This window comes from Mucor velutinosus (assembly GCF_035048745.1).
Source record: "Mucor velutinosus strain NIH1002 chromosome Unknown tig00000041, whole genome shotgun sequence".
Lineage (NCBI taxonomy): Eukaryota > Fungi > Mucoromycota > Mucoromycetes > Mucorales > Mucoraceae > Mucor > Mucor velutinosus.
Window position 1 is genome coordinate 4,081,753 of NW_027041905.1, and position 22,909 is coordinate 4,104,661.

At 38.0% G+C, this 22,909-nt stretch overlaps 5 protein-coding genes across 5 annotated transcripts; 3 read left to right on the forward strand and 2 right to left on the reverse strand.

Moving 5' to 3' along the window:
- Nucleotides 1–151: 151 nt before the first annotated feature.
- ATC70_001539 (Glyco_trans_2-like domain-containing protein) lies at nt 152–943 on the forward strand (the record flags this gene model as incomplete). The annotated part of the gene is made up of 1 exon (XM_064820934.1): nt 152–943. The coding sequence occupies one exon, from the start codon at nt 152–154 to the stop codon at nt 941–943; it is 792 nt and encodes a 263-aa protein (XP_064684854.1).
- A 707-nt stretch (nt 944–1,650) lies between these two features.
- Nucleotides 1,651–3,330, reverse strand: ATC70_001540 (Mannose-P-dolichol utilization defect 1-like protein; the record flags this gene model as incomplete). Its single annotated transcript, XM_064820935.1, has 5 exons — nt 1,651–2,084; nt 2,145–2,429; nt 2,486–2,520; nt 2,591–2,706; nt 2,773–3,330. The coding sequence occupies 5 exons, from the start codon at nt 3,328–3,330 to the stop codon at nt 1,651–1,653; spliced, it is 1,428 nt and encodes a 475-aa protein (XP_064684855.1).
- A 9,173-nt stretch (nt 3,331–12,503) lies between these two features.
- On the reverse strand, nt 12,504–13,535 carry ATC70_001541 (uncharacterized protein; the record flags this gene model as incomplete). The annotated part of the gene is made up of 1 exon (XM_064820936.1): nt 12,504–13,535. The coding sequence occupies one exon, from the start codon at nt 13,533–13,535 to the stop codon at nt 12,504–12,506; it is 1,032 nt and encodes a 343-aa protein (XP_064684856.1).
- Nucleotides 13,536–20,817: 7,282 nt separating this feature from the next.
- ATC70_001542 (uncharacterized protein) lies at nt 20,818–21,933 on the forward strand (the record flags this gene model as incomplete). The annotated part of the gene is made up of 1 exon (XM_064820937.1): nt 20,818–21,933. The coding sequence occupies one exon, from the start codon at nt 20,818–20,820 to the stop codon at nt 21,931–21,933; it is 1,116 nt and encodes a 371-aa protein (XP_064684857.1).
- A 50-nt stretch (nt 21,934–21,983) lies between these two features.
- Nucleotides 21,984–22,883, forward strand: ATC70_001543 (uncharacterized protein; the record flags this gene model as incomplete). The annotated part of the gene is made up of 1 exon (XM_064820938.1): nt 21,984–22,883. One exon carries the CDS (start codon nt 21,984–21,986, stop codon nt 22,881–22,883), a length of 900 nt encoding a protein of 299 aa, XP_064684858.1.
- Between the last annotated feature and the right edge of the window lie 26 nt (nt 22,884–22,909).

Genomic DNA, 22,909 nt, shown 5'->3' on the forward strand with positions numbered 1-22,909 from the left:
TTGATTGTCCCCCAAAAATGCTGCTCTTCAACCCTCGTCCCAGCAAGCCTTTTTTCTCTTATACTACAGACGAACCATCTACCTGCAACAGAAAAAAAACTGATAATACTCCCAACTACCCCATCTGAAAATCTTAGAAACCAAGAAAACCATGACCACACCATTTAATCCCAACTTTTTTGCTGGTGGCTATTCTAGCCCCATCACTCCCATGACTCAGCAAGATCAAGCTTTTGCTCAAGTCTTTAACTCTGCTACCACTTCCAACTCTCCATCTATGGACGATTGGTTCACGCCAATCCCTTCCAACAGCAATGATCTCTTCTTGAAACAACAATCTGATGCCTTCCAAGACATTTTCCAATTACTACCCATTTCTCCTCCTTTGACTGCAAGTCCTGTCTCTGATCAAGAAAATGAGGTCGTCTCTGCTGAAGCCTTGGTTGCTCTCTTCCCTGACATCTTAAATACTGCCAACAGCGCTACTGCTCAATCGCCAGCTCCAAGACCTGTTCAAGTGCAAACTCAACAGCCTCGTCGTCTGGCTCCAGTGGCGCCCAAGCCTGCACCTGTTGCCATCATGCCCAAGACTGCCATCCCCATTGCTCCTCGTCCTGGCGGAACTGTCTTTACACCAAACATGAACTCAATGAAGCGCAAGATTGAAAACCAACAAGATAGTGACGAAGCTGCTCAGAAGCGTCAAAAGAATACTGATGCTGCTCGTCGTTCTCGTCTCAAGAAGATCATCAAAATGGAAACCTTGGAGAAGCAAGTGACAGAGTTAGAGAGTGATAACTCCCGACTCACGACCCGTGTTGCCGTGCTCGAGTCGGAAAAGAGTGCTCTTATCTCTAAAGACAAAGGTCTTGAAGATCGTATTCGTGTCCTTGAAGCTCAATTAGCCGAGGCACATAGAGCTCTTACTTCTAAATCTCAATAGTTTTTTTTTTTTTTTTCATTTACTACATTTTTTATTATTTCTACTCATTATTCAATATCTTTTTTCTTTTTTCATAACTAGTACATTTCTAAATAAATATCAATTCGATCTACATCCATCGTTAACTGCTATCTGTTCTAATGTCACATCATATATGATCTCCCCACAACAAATCCAATGTCCGCTTTTTTACATGTGCATTCTCTGTATGAATTTGCGATGCCACCATGCGTTTTCATAACTCAAAACTTGTGTAAATGCGATCGCCTGCATCCAAAATACACATTTGGTATTTTTGTTGCTTAAACAACTGGCTCGCTCATGTTTTTTTTTTCTCGCATGAATTGCAGCAGGGTGTCGTGCTTGTAGAATGATGCAGTAGCTGAGTGTATCCAACCATGGCTAGATGTTTCTAGAGATCAGACAATGCTCTAACAGCGCACTGAACAAAGACCATGCTTATGGTTTGACTCGGGACGTGTTGGACAAGTGCTGCTTGTGAAGATGGCCATTTAAAGTGATGATCTGACTTGGCGGTGCCTCATTGTGTTTAGTATCTCTACAGCACTTTCTTCTCAGGGAAGGGAATTACAATCAAGCATTTAATTTGAGTATGTGTTCACGATGCGTGAGAAATGATGTATATTTATCTTGGTCGAACAGTCAGCAAGAATGATATGGTACAAAAAAAAAAAGAAGAGATTTTATTACACATCAACGAATCCTTCAACGAATTCATAGATGGAATCAAGCGTGCTTTGTTCAATTTGCTCATCTTCCAATGGGGGTTTTCTTGCATAACACGCATACCAATCCAAATAAGATTTATGTCGTTCACATTCTTCAAGGATGCTATCGACTACGCTCTTGTTCAATGGCAGTTCTTGGTCGTGTTTACTTTCAATGGACTGTAGTAATGATTTGAAGTTCAAGCCATGCAAATTGCCAATTTGACCGCCTCCCCAACCGCCAATGGGTAATGTTGCGTGCTCTTGGCAGATATCAATAAAGTTACCAACGAACGATGTTGCAGGCTTCTGTGGAGCGACCATCAAAAAGCTGAAAATTGGATGATTTGTGTTTGATTCGTGTTGAGCTTTGAATGCTAATGATGCGCTGCCTGAATGAAACATTTGTTTTACTATCATGTCAAAGGATTAGTTTATATTTCTTGTGTGTGTGTGTGAATTGGTATACTTACAGTCGTTATTCACCACCTGATTTGATATAGGGCCAGCATGGCGAATTGTATAGCTTGTGTCCATAATCTCGAAATAAGCACCAGGCTTCATAATTCTTGATATTTCGGTCAATAATAGAGACAGTTCCTCTGGCGAGAAATAAAAGATCATCATACGCATATGTACATAGTCGAATTCGTTGTCAGGATACGGTAATCCCTTGAGGATATTGTGCAGCAAGAAGTGTGAGTTGCTTGGTTTGATATGAGTTGGGAATAGTGGGCAATCATCAATGCCATAAAACTCTGTAAATTAAGTTAGCATTGGCGGCTCAATGAAAAGGTGGGCATATTAAAATTACCTGTATTTGGGAATTCCGTTGCCATTTCAAGGATCCTGTGGTAATATGAAATTAATATCAGTATATTTCTCATGGTTTTTTTCAAGATAATGCCATGAAACATACCAAGTGCCTGATCCACAGCCTATATCCAATACTTTGGTCTTGTGCTTGGAGTTTTCCAACATGTTATACACGGGAGCAGTGAAATTGCCATGGAAAGTAGCTTTTAGGATATAATGCTATAATCAGAGCAAAAAGTCTTTAACATTCATGTGTATCATCTAGAGGGCATCATGCTTATATACCATTGTCATCAAACGGTCTGATTCATCATCGTCACAAGGGAGCATGAAGTGTTGCGTGCCATGACCTTTCCAGTATCTTCTGTTATGTAAAATAACATAGTCGGATGCATCGGCAATCAATTCGCTTTTTGATGCTTTGATGGATGCTATGTTTTCGGTTTGAACAGTAGTGCTGGCAATGGATGATGCAGAAGAGCTGGCTGGAGAAAGCACTTTCTTTTCTCGGGTGCTATTGTTATGAGACGATGAAGGGTATAAAGAAGAATTCTTATTTGTGGATGCTGTTTTGATAGATGATCTTGAAGAAGAGTTTGAATGCGTTGATCTGGCGGGCTGAGCAGTTGCTGCCGCTACTTCGAAAAAGTTAATGTTCCCAGCAGGTCGGTTTGGTTTTCGAGCATATTGATGCGGTAATGGCACTGCCATATGAGTATCGAAAAATGAGGAGGCATACGGTTGAGGCTTTTTAGTAGCAGTTTTTGTCTTGACAACTGTAGGGTAACTAACTGGGGTATCCGGTGAGTTCACTGATGCTGGCCTTGATTGTTCATTCCCCATAGTGATTTGTAAATTCGTATAATCTGATTGTATTTGAACAGTTTGAAACTTTTTTTCTTTTTGGAGGATAGAGAAAAAAAAAAAAAAAAAAAAAAAAAAAAAGAGGAAAGCAAAGCTGGAGGAAAAAAGGATAAGATAGCAATTTCTTTTGTTACATCAAGAAATCCTCATCTCGAAATAGTAAGGGTACCTTTATTTTGCACCCTCTTGCTACTCACCTCCAATCAGGTATCTAATGTTTCATTTTTTTGTTGGTGCTGATCGCCTCCTATTATTGTGTAACTGCTTTCTCATTCATGATATTTCACCATGCTGCAAAAAAGATCGAATGTATTTTTACTGATGCAGTTGGAGCGTGCATCTCAGAATGGTTCATGATTTCGAACCCCATGTGTTTTATAGAAGCAAACTATAACTCTTCTCTATTTCCAAGCACACTTGAAATTTGACTGTCCGGGAATCGTTTATAATGGCATTTATACTACTACTATCATGACTAACATCTCTGAGCCATCTTTATCCGAGTTTTCGCAATCATTACTGGGAATAATCGTAACTTTATCAGCTCAAGTGCGACTCGAGAAAAAGAAAGATAGTATTGCGCTGTGTGCCTTTTTTTTTGTAGAAAGAATTCAGAAGGCAATTAGAAGATGATGAATAAATCAATCAAACCCTGTCTGCCAAACAAAAGACTGAAATAGAAAAACCTTAAGTTTGGGATCTAGCTCATTTACAGCAGAGCATCAATTGTTCAAAATGTATTTCATCTATCGTTCTTCTAGAACGATGGCTCATTAAATAGATAGATGAGATGTACCTTTCTCTGGAAGCACAAGGAACCAGCCAGATAAGCTCTTTTGCGATGATTTAAAACTCAAATATAGACAGCTTTGGTTATAGATTTCCCACATGGTTTTCTCTACTTGGCAATCTCCATTGAATGGAACTGTATCACAACAGATGTATCTTTGACTATACACTTTTTTCCCTGTGTTCTATATTTCACAGAGAAGTAAAGATAAACCTGTATTCTGTGAGATTGCGGCTGAACTTCCTTTCCACGCTTCTCTCTTTGGAAGTTTGTGGACATGTCCATCGAAGCAGAGAGAAAAATGAGATTGCTACGCTATTTTGCTAAAAAAAAAAAAAGTAGTAAAGTCGAAATAAACAATGTCGTCTTGCGGTAATCGCTGCGTGGCTCTTTCAGTACCTGTAGTTGATAGGCGTAAATCAGACTGATTCCAGAGATAAGATTCTTTATTTGTCAATGAAAGAGCATCAATTACGATCACAAAAAACCACCGGCGGTCCTCAGAGGTACATTCTCGTTTAGTCATAAGTAATGCCAACGTCATACACCTCCTAAATGCATAGTAACAGAAACGAGATAAACTTCGAGACACTATTATACTATATTCCAGATTCTTCCCCACTAGCTTTTCAAACAGTCGATTTACAAAATATATCCAAATGATTGCTATTGTCCCTAATTAGACGGGGATTATTGCGCCATCTTAGATACCATGTACTCTCATCAAACACCTTTCAGCATTTTTTCATACTTTATACGTGTGAATCGATTGGCATTTTAGCTATTCAGGTCGCATTTTGTTCGTAAAATGCACACTTAATATGGGTTTTCGCAAAAATAAGGTATTTGCTCTACGAAAAGAGCTTGAATGCAACGGAATGCCGTGTAACTCTATCTAAATTTAAGTCGTTTAGTACATGTTGATTACAACTCCACAATTTATCGCAAATCTTGGTTGCTTTGTAACAAAAAAAAACAGGGTCGCCAGGATACCGAGGCTGCAAGGGTGCCACGAAATATAATTCACCTACAAAACTGTTACATAGGGCAAAGTCTTGATTGTCTCCAAGTTTGCTATACATTGAATTTATAAAACAGGTGCTTGCAAAGATTCATGATAAAAGCTAGATGGCACTTTATAAAGAACTTCATAAACTGGCCGTTGTCGCTCTTGCCTCCGCAAATGGGAATATCTAAAAAGAGCTATTCAGCATGACATCTCCATCATTTTTTTTTTTTTTTTTGTATTTAAAGTTGTCTTTTATTGAACTGATAAATCGAAACTCTAAGAATTTTATATAAGAACTGTGGCCCGAAGCCAGGAAACAAAGAAGGATTTACCGCCACCCGCGGCGCACGCAGACTTGACACACTAGCAGTGTCAGCTCGACCAAGATGCTCCTTACATGCAAATTGTCATGAGATACAGATGAACGAAATTAGGAACTTGATCCACTACATATGAAAAACCGAGGCACTGCGAGATTTGAACCTGTGCCGTAGTAAACGGACTAATCAAAAGAGACATGCTTTACCCAACTTGGGATGCAGTGCCGCTCCCGACATCTCCATCATGGTCGCGCAGATGCTAAAATGTCCCTGTCAACAGTGATCAATGACACATCAAGCTCAATCGACATTATATTGACTTGATTTGTAAAACATGCTCACGAGTCCCAAAATAAGGCATTTGAATTGGTTTACTGTAACCAGCATGCAATCCATGCGAAGCCTTTTTAACTATAACTTATCACTAGATGCAAATGATGGGATCGAATAGCCCTGATGAGTTTTCATTTACGATTATAAGTTGACAGCCAGCTAAAATGTTCTAATTGCATATTGCATTTGACATACACAACACTGCGTCTCTTGGCCGTTGCTAAGGTGATCATCGTATTTTTGTTCTTTATCCGTTGACTAGCATCAGCATGCGTGCTACAATGATCAAAGAGAGAAGGAAATTGATTTACAACCGGTTTTTATTATACCATCAAATGGTGACATGTTAGTGATTCTGATTTACCCTCATTTAGTAGTAGTACATTTAAGTTTTACGTTTTGGCAAGTGCAAATACAGATTTGCGAACCATACGATGCTCAGTCGACAAGATCAATGTGTTGTATCATTATAGCCTCTTACTCAATCACCCTTGTTCCCTGAAAAAGCGATGAATAGCTACACTCATAGATTTTTTGACCCTCAACTGGTTACATTTGTTTTATTCGTCAAAATCATAGATATCAACTCTTTGATTTGAACTGCTACTTTATTACGTTTAGCAAAAAAGAAGCATAAATACTATGTAATAGAAGACGAGCTAGTTCATTGTAAAATTAGATGTACTGATATCCTCAAATTAGGATGCACCTTTCCCAGAAAAGCGTATAAACATTTTGATAGCCCTAGAAGAGCAACCGGAGCATTAGAAAAGTTATTCAAACGAGCTGCAAAACAAAGATCACCACATTCATGACACAGGGACACAATATCCATCTACCTATTTTATTGACAAATTGGATATGCCAAAAGTGTAATTCTGAAAGCCGTACTAATGGTATGGCTATGTGATGTAAATTAGAATCTTGAAGAATTCATAACTCGTACAACCTGCTACTTGATGGCGACCATACAAATGTATATGTCGGATACTATTATAGCCAAGTAGTGAATATAAAAGTAGGCATCTAAATATTATTTATATATCATCTTGCATACTATTGAGATGAACAAGAGTGTACGACAAAAAAAAAATAGGTTATGATAATACTACCAAAGATAGCTGTGAAGTAGCCTTCTCGATGGCACTGTAATGTTGAACAACACTGGTAAAACATCAAATATCTAGGCAAATTCTGCATCATCCCCATACGTAACTTCTAAACTACAAGTGATGACGAGCCATAGACCAATGGGATAGGGGTTGGGAAACGTTGTATTCAAACCCGTTTGTTGATATCTTGCTTCATTGTGGTTTGGCAAAGGTTGAAGTTTGTGCTGCGCATCTCAACAAGAAAAGGGAACAGAGTTTTCGCACCCTATGTTGATGGTAGCGACTTTATATCAGAAAGATGGTATGCATAATTTGAGGGGGTTTTAATCATAGAAAGGAATTTTCAGTTACTGCATTGATTGCCGAATAATTATAGCGGGTAAAGTGTAAAGTAAACCAACATAAAAAGACCAGTGTTTCGACGCTACTATCTGTACAAATGCCAACTCAACCAAGTTGTAATGAAATAGCCACCCAAACGCAACTTAATTGAAAACCAAAGTTCATCAAATAGCACTCATTCAAATTCATGCTATTTGGATATATTAATGAAAGCGCTCAAATGTACATTAAAAAACCATTTAAAAATACTAAAGTAAAGATGCATGCTTATATCGCACATTGTGCGAATGAATCGCTCCTGATCACAGTGTATTCAATCACACCCATGATGGTCGTAATAAGTGATGGTATCTTTATCCAAATAGAATCAAATCAATAACAAGCATATTCAAATATGACAACTATGCCCTCCTACTGCCATAGTTGCACAATATCCCAGATAAAGAATTCCATACTTCAGTAACAAACATCACACCTTAAACCATCAAGGTTACATTAAATTATGTTATGACGATAGCTCACCCAAGCCCATCAAGGTTACTCAAATCGACCCTTATGGCGAGTGCTCCTGCATTGATTACCACTTTAAATCAAACATCAACAACATTTGCCAGATATCGCAATAGCAGAACCTATTGCTCTTTATCATCACTAATCCTACAAGCTAGTTGCAAATGTATAAATACTCTTCTTTTTTTTACTCAATTCCAGGATCTTCAGTTCATTTTATACACAAAATAAAATACAGTTGATTTCTATTGTATTTTACTATTGCTTTATTTTTTTTTGTGAAATCTATTTAAACCTGATTTCACTGCACAAGTATTCATTACGTCTTGCTACTATGTGTTTGCTCTATAGTGAAACATGTTGAGTATCAATCATAAACGACGTATGTTTGGCAAAGCATATGGCATTGGGAGGGCTTGGTACCTAGTGTACAGCTGTACCTATATGAATTTTCTCATATACCGAATTTATTAAAAAATATCCCTTGCATAAAACTGTGCGGTGAATAGTTACATCTTATCTTATTTTTGAATAATAAAGGCTTTAAACTGTATACATTTGATCATTCCTTTATTATAAACACAATAATAAATTTATTGGCAGATCAACAGAAAATCAACTAGCTGTAACCCTTTGGTATTTCAATCTCTCAGCCAATCATATTGCGTAAAAACTCCGCTGACCTAAAAAAAAATTTGCGAGGGTTTCCCCCTGTTTTGATGTGAGGCAAAATTTTAAGCTCCGCTATACAGCAGTATAGCAGATGCTATCATTAAATTCCCCTCAGGTGCTAGAGCATGCCTTACTTACACCACCTAGCTTTTAAATTCTGGCATTGAGACTCTCAATCATCACTAAAGTAAGTAGCGATAACCAAGTGGAGGCAGCCTATCTACCTCCTAGACTCGGATAAAGCCTTGTTGAGCTTCAGGGATAGGCACATCCACACAACGTAAAAAAGGTATGCTTCAAAAGAAACATAATAATAAAAGAAAGAAGAAAAGAACATATTACTATAGGAGTAGAGTAGTATGCTGGCAAAAAAAAGGATACTCACGCGCAATGAGTTAAAGAAAAGCATAACAAACACAACATCAAAGATGTTCAAAACAGCTCGTTGTTGTTGCAATAAAAATGCATACATGAGCAACGTGCATGGTAGTAATAGTCGGATGCAAAGCAGCATGGCACAAATACGCACAACTGCAAAAGCAACAGTGGTATTATAAGTTTGCAATACAACGTAATAACTATTGTTGTTTCATGTAAAGCTACAGAGGAAACACTACCAACAACAAAAGAAAAAAAGAAGAAGAAAAAAGCGCAACAAGGCAAACATGATGAATGCATTATCACGAGAAAGGAAGTAATAATATAAACGTTCAAAGAAGCTTTATATCATTGCGACCAGAAGAAAAAAGATACTTACCACTTACCACAGCCACAGATAGACCAGAAGAGTATAGGCGATCACCGGAGACAGACCAGGGAACGAGCATGCACCAAATACAGTAGACTAGGAAAGACCAGATTAGCAGCAGCAGTAATACCAGCACCATAGAAAAACTAAAGAACGAACGCCATTAGAAGAGAGAAGACAAAGACCAAAGAAGTTACTTACCACTTATCACCACCACAGATAGACCAGATACTACGCAATCACCGGATATGGACCAGAGAACGAGCATGCACCAAATACAGCAGACCAGGAAAGACCAGATTAGCAGCAGCAGTAATACCAGCATCATAGAAAAACTAAAGAACGAATGGCATTAGAGACCGTACAACGGCTAAAGAGGCAACTAACAGACATGATACACCAAAGAAGCAGACAGTAAGGATGGCAGAGAAGTAATGGCAGTAGAACCCACATCAAACAGACAAAAAGAATTATCAAAACCTAATAAACAAATTCAATTAATGTTAATTTTACGCCTTCCAGTGCTTTTATTGAATGGTACCTAATATATTCCACTCTAAAGAAGAAGTATAAAGTACTTCTAACAGTGCACGACAGTGTTATCAGAAGGTAGAGTGTTATTATCAATCAAACAGTTTCCAAGACCACCATGGTTTGATACTGAACGCGCTTTGCAAAAAAGGGAAAAAAAACGGGGGTATGGAAAAAATGGGAGGGCGCCCTATCCGACGTCACGGCCAGTAGATTTAGTCTCGGTTTTCTGCAGTGGCAGCCGTAATTGCTGAATTTTAATTTGAAATTGTGCAGTGGGTATTTTCGTGTTCAAATTTGACATGATCTGACATCTTTTAAACATTTTTGCTAAATTTGACTATGAAAACTGTCGTTATCATACCCAGCTTTCTAATATAGCTTTACAGAACTAAAGAAGCTGCATCGAATGATGTTTATTAAACTCCGCTTTCAGATCAAAAATAATGAGCAATTTGCAAAAGTATGAAAACAGGTTTTCTGTGAATATGTCAAGATTTCGCATATACAAGTCTCATAGAAAGAGCTTCCAATGTTGCATTCCATCTTTACGATCAATTTGATCTAATATGTATCATAGGAAAGGTCTTCATTTTTGGAGTGAAAACCGCGATCGTTTGATTTTCAAGAATTTTCCCTTGCTAATACTCATGAAAAACGATGATTTTCATGAATTTGCAATGGCCCAAAAAAAATTGAGATAAAGCATCAGTAAGTAAAGCGCAATCAAGGGAACTTGTTTGGTGCTATTTCAAGCGTCCAAAACGCTTTGTGGCATGAGTTATTCGAGTTGAAAAATGACTAAATTTGGGCAAAATTTGATCTGAAAATAAGGCGTAGTGATGAATTCGTAATAATAGTCGATGATAATAATCAGTTGCCAACTGTATCTAAAACGAAAACAAAGGGCTTCTTTATTACAGGGCTACAGGGCATCTGACTAGCTTAAATATAATAGACCCCTGGTCAATGACTACTACATTGAGATGGTACATAAATAGCAGGCCACTGGGGCCTTATGGATTGTTGGTATAGCTTGTTGAGATGCCACCTAAGTCGATATGTTTCATGTAGTGTAAATGGATCTCGATATCTTGACATTAAGGAGATTGAATCTATTGTAGTTCCTGAGGCGCCCGTGCACACACAATTGACTGAACTTGTAAACATAGATGTGTGATACAATGAACATCATCTATGTTGCTACATTGTAAAAGTGGCTTGAGGAGAAAGTGAATGTACCCTAAGATGCATGCTTGTATGCAACACTTTACTACATTTTTCTCGCTTAATTATTCAACAACAAATGTAGCAACTGGAAATCACTTTAAATGTGTAGCAACCATTCAACGTAAACACATAATGACCCTGATATAAAGGCTTCGGCGTCAGCATAGAGATTGGAATAGCTGTTACTTCTTTTTCGTAAAATGAGCAGTTTATGTTTAGAATAACGAAATATAGACAGAGGAAATGCAATTAGAACTGAATATATTTATTAAGTTATTCCAAAATTGAATGAGGATCAAAACTAGTGTAGATTTCAAAGGTATTTACAATTATCTGACTGTGCCGCAGTAATAGGACCTTGATCTTGAATGCGGGATAATTGTATAGGCCTTGAACCAGTTAGCGAGGATGTACTGCATATGGAATACATCCGCTATGATATGCATTCCGACAGTTCATCCAGTTACCAGAAGATTTAGATATAAACTGTATGTACGTTGAATTAGATATACGATATCGATTTATACTGTAAGAAGATATGGACTTCAGATACGCTAGTACTACAAGATTCATACTATATAAGATATAGGCTATAGATGGCACCACGGATATGGATGGCACTATAGACTTATACTTGTATTCCGACATTGACTACGGATGTTTACCATATCTGGATAGGCACCAAGATTAATGTAATATGAGCTTGTTGCTTCAGATGTGCACTTCATGATCCACGCTATAAGACACATGCTTATATCCGTGATACTAGCTACAGATACTTTATGTACTACAGACTTGTACTATATATGAGACATACTATAGACATGTATACGATATGCTATAGACATGCCATATATCTAGATACATGCTAAAGATGTATGCTTAGCGATATACACTCAGATATGTACTATTAATATAGACTAAGAAGACTGTACCTATCGGATACATGCTACTAGATCGATATTAATTATCCTTATAGAAAGGATAGATCAGGGTACTTCGGATGAGAGTCTAATTATTCATCCAGACAGAGCTAAATCATGATTAGCTTGCTGGAGTTGTCTTTTAGCATGATTAGACATTAGTTGATCTGAGATGACCTATTTGTTAATCCAATTAATAGAACTTTTATCCATTGTTATAGTATATAAGAAGGATCATCTACCTGGCCAGTAGAGAGACTTCAGTTTACTTTACACCTGTCAGTTTGATAATAAAATATACCTTTATCAAGTTGACATTATTGTTTTTTTTATTCTTTTTTTTCCGTGAATTTTAGTCTATCAAGCCTCAAATTCCACATAAATTGCTACTTTGGCATTCAGAACTTAGTATAAATACTGTAGGGGGAAAAACTGTCCCGTTCGTTTAGAATTTTGTCTTTTTGCACAAGTTTTTGGTCATTTCTTTGTATACAAAGTCGAAATATATATCGTTTGAATGAGAGAAAGTAGTGCTATCTATACATAATTATAACTTTTTCAAAAACTAAAATCCAATGATTTTATAGGTTAAAAAATAAATATAGAAAAATGTACATTTTATTATAAAATCATTAATAGTGAGTTGAACCACCTTTGCTCTTGATGACAGCCTTGATTCGGGCAGGCATACTATCAATATATTTCTGGCACTCTTTTTCTGTTATTTTGTACCACTGAATGTTAATACGCCGCTCCAATTCTTCTTTTGTAGAGGGCCTAGTGGGATACTTATTAAGACGAAGCTTTAGGAGATGCCAGACATGTTCAATGGGATTAAGATCGGGACTTTGGGGTGGCCAATCCATAATTTCGTCTAGGTTAAACCCATTGCCGGTGAACCATTGTTTAGTAATGCCCGATGTATGCGGTGTTGCTCTGTCTTGTTGAAATCGCACATCAGATGGTGTCTTCCCAAAGTGCTCAAGAGTGTCGACCAATGATGTCTTCAAAATATCGACATACAAGTCCGAGTTTACTGAGCCTTCAATAATGGTAGTACCATAACCAGGCCCCTCCGCTGTTATACAACTCCAGAACATGACCCTACCGTCATTTCCCTGCACTTGAGGCTTGACTTGATGAGGCTGCATGGTTCGGTCACCATTCGTCCAGTAAAAAGAATTACCATCTGAGCCCCGAAGGTTTATTCTTGTTTCATCCGAAAACACCCAACGACGCCAATCAGCAATAGTAAGATGCCTATGCTTTTTAGCCCACGCCAATCGAAGCCGCTTGTTTGTCTTGCTAACAAAATTGGTCTTTACTTTTCTACGAGATTTAAGTCCATTTCGTCTCAATGACTTGCGGATGCCATTAATTGACATATCATGGCCCATCAATCTTAAACTTTCTTGTGCTGCTCGGGGACCATCTAAAGCACCTGATCTAAGTTCTCTTGACACTAGGGACATAGTTTTAGCACCAAGTTTTTTCGGTCTTCCGCCAAGAGGTCTAGCTGGGTCAGGGCAATATAGTTTTCTGAGCCTTGTAAGAGTAGAGTTACCCACTCCTGGATACAAATTTTTTATCTTTGAGAACGAAAGATCACGTTGGAGCAAAGATTGGAGAATGTTGCGCAAATCTTGTGTTAAACGAGCAGGCATAATGAAAGTTTTGAAAAAAAAATAAGATAGCAAAGAAATAAAGAAAAAAATATGAAGAAATTAGCTTCTTTTATACTTTTAGAATGCTCCTCGGGTATTAAATAGTCTGAGCATACCGCGGGTAGTTTTTTAGATCTCTCCGATACGTTTATCGGAAGTAAAGATATCAACCATTTTATATTCTCTAGAATTATCCAACTAACATTTTTGCCACGTCTCACTTTAGCTGGTTATACTGGGATTAAAATATAGTCCAGCCATAAGGTTTTTATGTTGCTGTAATTCCTATAAGCTGCTCTATCGAATGCAGTATGGGGTAGATTTGTTTTCTGAGATTTGGCAATATACTGGGTAAAAGTCAAGATTATTTGAACGAACGGGACAGTTTTTCCCCCTACAGTAGAATAACTCTTGTCTTCATCAATAAATCTTTAGTTTTTGTGTCTGATCTTATTCAAATAAGCCTTTTCTTGTTTTTATCATATCGAACATTTTTTATAAGCTACAAATAATAATCCTTTTATTCTTTGTGCTTAACAACTCTCATCCAAAGTACCCTGATCTATCCTTTCTATAAGGATAATTAATATCGATCTAGTAGCATGTATCCGATAGGTACAGTCTTCTTAGTCTATATTAATAGTACATATCTGAGTGTATATCGCTAAGCATACATCTTTAGCATGTATCTAGATATATGGCATGTCTATAGCATATCGTATACATGTCTATAGTATGTCTCATATATAGTACAAGTCTGTAGTACATAAAGTATCTGTAGCTAGTATCACGGATATAAGCATGTGTCTTATAGCGTGGATCATGAAGTGCACATCTGAAGCAACAAGCTCATATTACATTAATCTTGGTGCCTATCCAGATATGGTAAACATCCGTAGTCAATGTCGGAATACAAGTATAAGTCTATAGTGCCATCCATATCCGTGGTGCCATCTATAGCCTATATCTTATATAGTATGAATCTTGTAGTACTAGCGTATCTGAAGTCCATATCTTCTTACAGTATAAATCGATATCGTATATCTAATTCAACGTACATACAGTTTATATCTAAATCTTCTGGTAACTGGATGAACTGTCGGAATGCATATCATAGCGGATGTATTCCATACGCAGTACATCCTCGCTAACTGGTTCAAGGCCTATACAATTATCCCGCATTCAAGATCAAGGTCCTATTACTGCGGCACAGTCAGATAATTGTAAATACCTTTGAAATCTACACTAGTTTTGATCCTCATTCAATTTTGGAATAACTTAATAAATATATTCAGTTCTAATTGCATTTCCTCTGTCTATATTTCGTTATTCTAAACATAAACTGCTCATTTTACGAAAAAGAAGTAACAGCTATTCCAATCTCTATGCTGACGCCGAAGCCTTTATATCAGGGTCATTATGTGTTTACGTTGAATGGTTGCTACACATTTAAAGTGATTTCCAGTTGCTACATTTGTTGTTGAATAATTAAGCGAGAAAAATGTAGTAAAGTGTTGCATACAAGCATGCATCTTAGGGTACATTCACTTTCTCCTCAAGCCACTTTTACAATGTAGCAACATAGATGATGTTCATTGTATCACACATCTATGTTTACAAGTTCAGTCAATTGTGTGTGCACGGGCGCCTCAGGAACTACAATAGATTCAATCTCCTTAATGTCAAGATATCGAGATCCATTTACACTACATGAAACATATCGACTTAGGTGGCATCTCAACAAGCTATACCAACAATCCATAAGGCCCCAGTGGCCTGCTATTTATGTACCATCTCAATGTAGTAGTCATTGACCAGGGGTCTATTATATTTAAGCTAGTCAGATGCCCTGTAGCCCTGTAATAAAGAAGCCCTTTGTTTTCGTTTTAGATACAGTTGGCAACTGATTATTATCATCGACTATTATTACGAATTCATCACTACGCCTTATTTTCAGATCAAATTTTGCCCAAATTTAGTCATTTTTCAACTCGAATAACTCATGCCACAAAGCGTTTTGGACGCTTGAAATAGCACCAAACAAGTTCCCTTGATTGCGCTTTACTTACTGATGCTTTATCTCAATTTTTTTTGGGCCATTGCAAATTCATGAAAATCATCGTTTTTCATGAGTATTAGCAAGGGAAAATTCTTGAAAATCAAACGATCGCGGTTTTCACTCCAAAAATGAAGACCTTTCCTATGATACATATTAGATCAAATTGATCGTAAAGATGGAATGCAACATTGGAAGCTCTTTCTATGAGACTTGTATATGCGAAATCTTGACATATTCACAGAAAACCTGTTTTCATACTTTTGCAAATTGCTCATTATTTTTGATCTGAAAGCGGAGTTTAATAAACATCATTCGATGCAGCTTCTTTAGTTCTGTAAAGCTATATTAGAAAGCTGGGTATGATAACGACAGTTTTCATAGTCAAATTTAGCAAAAATGTTTAAAAGATGTCAGATCATGTCAAATTTGAACACGAAAATACCCACTGCACAATTTCAAATTAAAATTCAGCAATTACGGCTGCCACTGCAGAAAACCGAGACTAAATCTACTGGCCGTGACGTCGGATAGGGCGCCCTCCCATTTTTTCCATACCCCCGTTTTTTTTCCCTTTTTTGCAAAGCGCGTTCAGTATCAAACCATGGTGGTCTTGGAAACTGTTTGATTGATAATAACACTCTACCTTCTGATAACACTGTCGTGCACTGTTAGAAGTACTTTATACTTCTTCTTTAGAGTGGAATATATTAGGTACCATTCAATAAAAGCACTGGAAGGCGTAAAATTAACATTAATTGAATTTGTTTATTAGGTTTTGATAATTCTTTTTGTCTGTTTGATGTGGGTTCTACTGCCATTACTTCTCTGCCATCCTTACTGTCTGCTTCTTTGGTGTATCATGTCTGTTAGTTGCCTCTTTAGCCGTTGTACGGTCTCTAATGCCATTCGTTCTTTAGTTTTTCTATGATGCTGGTATTACTGCTGCTGCTAATCTGGTCTTTCCTGGTCTGCTGTATTTGGTGCATGCTCGTTCTCTGGTCCATATCCGGTGATTGCGTAGTATCTGGTCTATCTGTGGTGGTGATAAGTGGTAAGTAACTTCTTTGGTCTTTGTCTTCTCTCTTCTAATGGCGTTCGTTCTTTAGTTTTTCTATGGTGCTGGTATTACTGCTGCTGCTAATCTGGTCTTTCCTAGTCTACTGTATTTGGTGCATGCTCGTTCCCTGGTCTGTCTCCGGTGATCGCCTATACTCTTCTGGTCTATCTGTGGCTGTGGTAAGTGGTAAGTATCTTTTTTCTTCTGGTCGCAATGATATAAAGCTTCTTTGAACGTTTATATTATTACTTCCTTTCTCGTGATAATGCATTCATCATGTTTGCCTTGTTGCGCTTTTTTCTTCTTCTTTTTTTCTTTTGTTGTTGGTAGTGTTTCCTCTGTAGCTTTACATGAAACAACAATAGTTATTACGTTGTATTGCAAACTTATAATACCATTGTTGCTTTTGCAGTTGTGCGTATTTGTGCCATGCTGCTTTGCATCCGACTATTACTACCATGCACGTTGCTCATGTATGCATTTTTATTGCAACAACAACGAGCTGTTTTGAACATCTTTGATGTTGTGTTTGTTATGCTTTTCTTTAACTCATTGCGCGTGAGTATCCTTTTTTTTGCCAGCATACTACTCTACTCCTATAGTAATATGTTCTTTTCTTCTTTCTTTTATTATTATGTTTCTTTTGAAGCATACCTTTTTTACGTTGTGTGGATGTGCCTATCCCTGAAGCTCAACAAGGCTTTATCCGAGTCTAGGAGGTAGATAGGCTGCCTCCACTTGGTTATCGCTACTTACTTTAGTGATGATTGAGAGTCTCAATGCCAGAATTTAAAAGCTAGGTGGTGTAAGTAAGGCATGCTCTAGCACCTGAGGGGAATTTAATGATAGCATCTGCTATACTGCTGTATAGCGGAGCTTAAAATTTTGCCTCACATCAAAACAGGGGGAAACCCTCGCAAATTTTTTTTTTAGGTCAGCGGAGTTTTTACGCAATATGATTGGCTGAGAGATTGAAATACCAAAGGGTTACAGCTAGTTGATTTTCTGTTGATCTGCCAATAAATTTATTATTGTGTTTATAATAAAGGAATGATCAAATGTATACAGTTTAAAGCCTTTATTATTCAAAAATAAGATAAGGTGCAATTATTCGATCTGGTATCTATCACACAGTTTTATGCGAGGGATATTCTTTAAATAAATTCACTGTATGTGAAGAAGGTTATATAGCTGCTGTATTGTACCAAGTACCAAGTAATCCCAATGCCATATGCCTTGCCAGACATACATCGTTTAATATTGACTCCCAACATGTTTCAATTTCATGGGCTGCTGTTTTGCTGGTGTAATGAAATAACCACCCAAATGCAACTTGATTGGAACCCAAAATCTATCAAATAGTACTCATTCAAATTCATGCTATTTGGATATATTAATGAAAGCGCTCAAATGTACATCAACAATCATTTAAACATACTAAAGTAAAGATACACGCTTATCTCGCACATCGTGCGAATGAATCACTCCTGATCACAGTGTATTCGATCACACCCATGATGGTCATAATAAGTGATGGTATCTTTATCCAAATAGAATCAAATCAATAACAAGCATATTCAAATATGACAACTATGCCCTCCTACTGCCATAGTTGCACAATATCCCAGATAAAGAATTCCATACTTCAGTAACAAACATCACACCTTAAACCATCAAGGTTACATTAAATTATGTTATGACGATAGCTCACCCAAGCCCATCAAGGTTACTCAAATCGACCCTTATGGCGAGTGCTCCTGCATTGATTACCACTTTAAATCAAACATCAACAACATTTGCCAGATATCGCAATAGCAGAACCTATTGCTCTTTATCATCACTAATCCTACAAGCTAGTTGCAAATGTATAAATACTGTTCTTCTTTTTACTCAATTCCAGGATCTTCAGTTCATTTTATACACAAATAAAATACAGTTGATTTCTATTGTATTTTACTATTGCTTTATTTTTTTTGTGAAATCTATTAATCCTGATTTCCCTGCAGGTGTAACGCAAACTGAAAAATCTTTACTGTCCATATAGGTAGATGATCCTTCTATACTTTAACAATGGACAGAAGATCTACTAATTGGATTGGACATATAATAAGCCAACTAAGGTCAATTATAGCGCCTATTTATGCTAAAAGACAGCTCCAGCAAGCTAAGCATAATTTAGTCTTACCTGGATGAATATCTAGACTCTTATCCGAAGTACCCAGACCTATCCTATTAAACACAAAGAATAAATGGATTATAATTTTTAGTTTATAAGAAATGTTTGATATTACGAAAACAAGAAAAAACTTATTAGAATAAGATCAGACACAAACACTGGAGATTTAATGATGAAGACAAGAGTTGTTCTATTTATACTAGATTCTGAATGTCAAAGTAGTAATTTATCTTGTACAACGCTTATCACAACTGGTGAACCTCAGCATTTAGATAGCCGAGATGCACTTCAACTATCATAGCTTGTACATGTTGTTGCACAACACAGGCATATCTACCAGTCAAGAATACCTTAATATTTATAGACACCTGTAGCCCTTCTAGCACAACAAGCATTACTAATCATTGTAGACCAAAAATTTTCCTATCAAACTAGTTTTTGCTAGAAGCTCTGGCTTAACTACTTTATCATGAAATATAGACAATCTTGGCCATATCTTGACAAATGCTCATCCAATTCGCGCAAAAAAAATTATTCAATAGCTCTGCGTTATATACATACTTACGTAAGAAATCTAAGAACCAGATATGTCTTCCCCGTTAGAAATTCGCTCAAAACCTCATATTTTATCAGCTACGGTACAAGCAGAGGGTTTTCAAAACTTTTAACGTTTTTCTATAAAACCTATACCGTCGTATGGAGAACCAAAAAACACAGAAACTATTAAGCTTTGAGCTCACATTCACAATAAATTTCAGCGGTACGGCCCTTTGAAATTTGTCCATTTTCTCTCTTTTTCCTCATTACTCATCGACATCGTTCTCAGCAAGCCCAAATACAACACTCCCTAATCAACAAAAGTCCCCTCTACAACTTTTACTAGACATACAACCAACATTCATATAGTAATCCATTGGCTTTTATTAGTAGCATCTACTCTAAATTTGCAAATTTCAAAAATCTGCGTTTCCTCATCACCTACACTTCCTATCTAAAATCTAATTGCTCCATCGTCTTCTACACAAAAATTCGCTATAGGGACATGCTAATTTCAAAGCTCTAGCATCACTTTTTCAAAAATCGATGTTCGATCGTCCAAAAGTTGAAAACCTCAAAATCAAAAAACATTTTGTACATCCAGGTCCTCATAGGTAAAAAAAAATTAGAATCATATAAAGCTAAAATATGTTGTAGAATAATGATATTGGAGCAACTTTTAAGAGGGAATATTATATTGGAAATGCATACTTTATGAGTTAATCGACATTGGAGATGCTATTTCTAAGCGGGGGAATATGCATACCTTAAATGGCAAATCTTATTGTAATCAAACAAAGCAAGCTACAACTGTCTAGTCTTAACAAAAAGATTCTTCAACATGTCAAGTATCTATTGATAACTTGAAACCAGCAAGTTAATATGGCCCTTTTCGTACGCTCCGATTTTTAAAATGCCTGGTCAAATGCAAACTTGTGAGGTGTACACATGCGGAAGGTCAACGGAGCTTCAATTTCTAATATTCTGAATGAGGATCCATGGGATTCCAAAATCTATCGACCTTAAAATTACGCGTTTCTTGATAGTAACTACCCCTTCAGACTTATATGAAACTTGTAGAGAATTTAAGGGAGAATACAATGGCATCCATATCAAGTTTCTGGCGCACATTGTTCACCTGATATTTGGTACGATTGTTTTTGCGATTTCTTGACTGTTTTCTAAAGATTAATCAGTATCCGTCATCAAAACATTTTGTTAAGCATTACTAAACATTGTAGACCAAAAAATTTCCTATCGAATGAGCTATTTGTTGAAGCTCTGACATGACTCTATCATGAAATATTGAAGATATTGTCCTGACCAAAAAATCGTCAGCAGATTTTTTGCTTGCTATCACAGGCAGGTTTTGAAAGCACCTTTCTTTCACTTTTCGAATCTTTTGGTACCTTGAATCTCTAACTCTTGAAAAAGAATTTAAAAAAAATCTGCAATGTCTACTTCTGACCCTCGCATCGATAGTATCCTGGCAGCCCTGGAGAAGTTCTCCTCCTCTCTTTGCCAACAGCTCGACTTCAATCAACAAACTGACCAACGCATTGCCACTTTGATGAACCGTCTCGACCAGTTCGAGTCGTCTCAATTTGACAACCTTGAAACCCTCCTGAAGGCGGCTCCTAGCAACTCCAAATCAACTCCTAGTGACGAATCCACACCCCAAGTTACTGCTGGCTCTCACCATCTTAACCTTACTCCCAGACCTGATGCCATTGACACCTCCATGGTCCAACAACCAAAACTCAAGAGCACTTGGGCTTCCATTGCCAGTAAACCTCCTGCTCCCCTCAACGACCGTAAGCGCCAAGCTCTACACCGCTTCTTCAACCCACCCGTCAATGATTCCATTCAAAATGGTTCTTACACCTTCGTTTACATCTCTCGCTCCCGTCGTATGAACCGTTCTCAAATTCGATCGAAATTTCACGAAATTTCGATCGACAACCTCCGAGTTCTGGACCTGAATTTTCCTGCTTGTAACACTATTGGTATTCTTTTGCATGAAGTCTACCTACCTGAGTTCCAATCGAAACTTCTGGAAATCGATGCCCACTTGATCCAGGATTTTGATCCTTTGGATCATCACCATGTCGCTGACCCTAAGTACCAAGGCCTCTCTGAAGAGCGTCGCACCCAGTTGGCCAAGGCTCTCCACCAGAACCGCTGCATCCGTTCTCTCTACTTTATCCGTCCCCATTTCGTTCCCAGTGTTGCTAAGTATTTCATTCGTAAAGGATGGGTATCTAGCCACGCTGCCCAGGACATCATCAACCAAAGGCTCCGTCGTCCTGTTAAGAGACGCCCTGACCCTCACTCTGCAGTTGCACATACACTCCAAACCTCCCAACCTTCTGGTTTCTCTGCTCAAGCCTCTTTTACTCTTAGTTCTGCCTCTCAGGTTCCCCCTACTGCTACTCTTCAAGATTGGTATGGCAATCCCGTCTCCACTCAAGACATGGATACCACTCCAGACTTCGCTTCCAATGCCTCTGGTTCCGAGAGCTCTCGCCCCAGCTCTCCTATCTCTGACGTCATTGACCTCCCTCAATGAGTGGGAACAACGGCACTATTACCAACATTACTTCAGCCTCCTCCTCTTCAATGAATCATCCTCCAACCCCGGTATCACATTCCTCTCTCACACAGAACAGAATCACTAACCTTCATATTTGTAGCCTTAACTGTCGTAGCCTCTCTAAACCACCTTCCCTCGATCTCAGCCGCTCCTTCTCCCGCTTACTCATCTCCTCGGACATGGACATCCTCTGTCTTCAGGAAGCCCATTCAGCTGATCCTGAGGTGCAGGATCGCTTGGATATTCAACTGCAGGCCAAGACATCCATTTGGACTCACCACTGTGGTGTTGTAAGCCTCAATCCAGCTATCCAACTTGAAGACGCCTATGTTTCCACCGATGGCCGGTTGATCATTTGCACTGTCTCCCATGTTAATCACCTCTTCCATCCCTTCCGTCTCATGAACATCTATGCCCCTGCCACTCCCTATGACCGCTACGACTTCTATGCTAATCTCCTTCAACTACCGTATTTTCACTCGTTACTGACAAACTTCTCATCTCATTCTTTCACCTTCCCTCCTGAGGCTCCCACAATGATAGTGGTTGATTTCAACTACAATTTTCGCCGTTTCCCCTCCTCCACCATCCATAATAATCTCCAAAATCCTGATTTCATTTCTAACCTACACCTCAATTACCCACATTCATCTGACACAACCTCCACTAACCCAGAGGATCCCTCTATCACACCCACTCTTGACACCAACGATCTTTCTAATATGTCACCATCTACACGAGCTCAATGGTTTTGGCATGCCATACTACAACATCATTATCACGAGTGCTCCCACCGTTTACAATCTGATCCACCTATACCTACCTTTACCGATGGCGGTCATCTGTCTACCATCGACTACATGTACGTAGCTCCTCTCCTTACCGACTTTCTACAAGCATCCAACGTCGAGTTCATTGGCCCTTAATGGACCGACCATGCCATGCTGAGCCT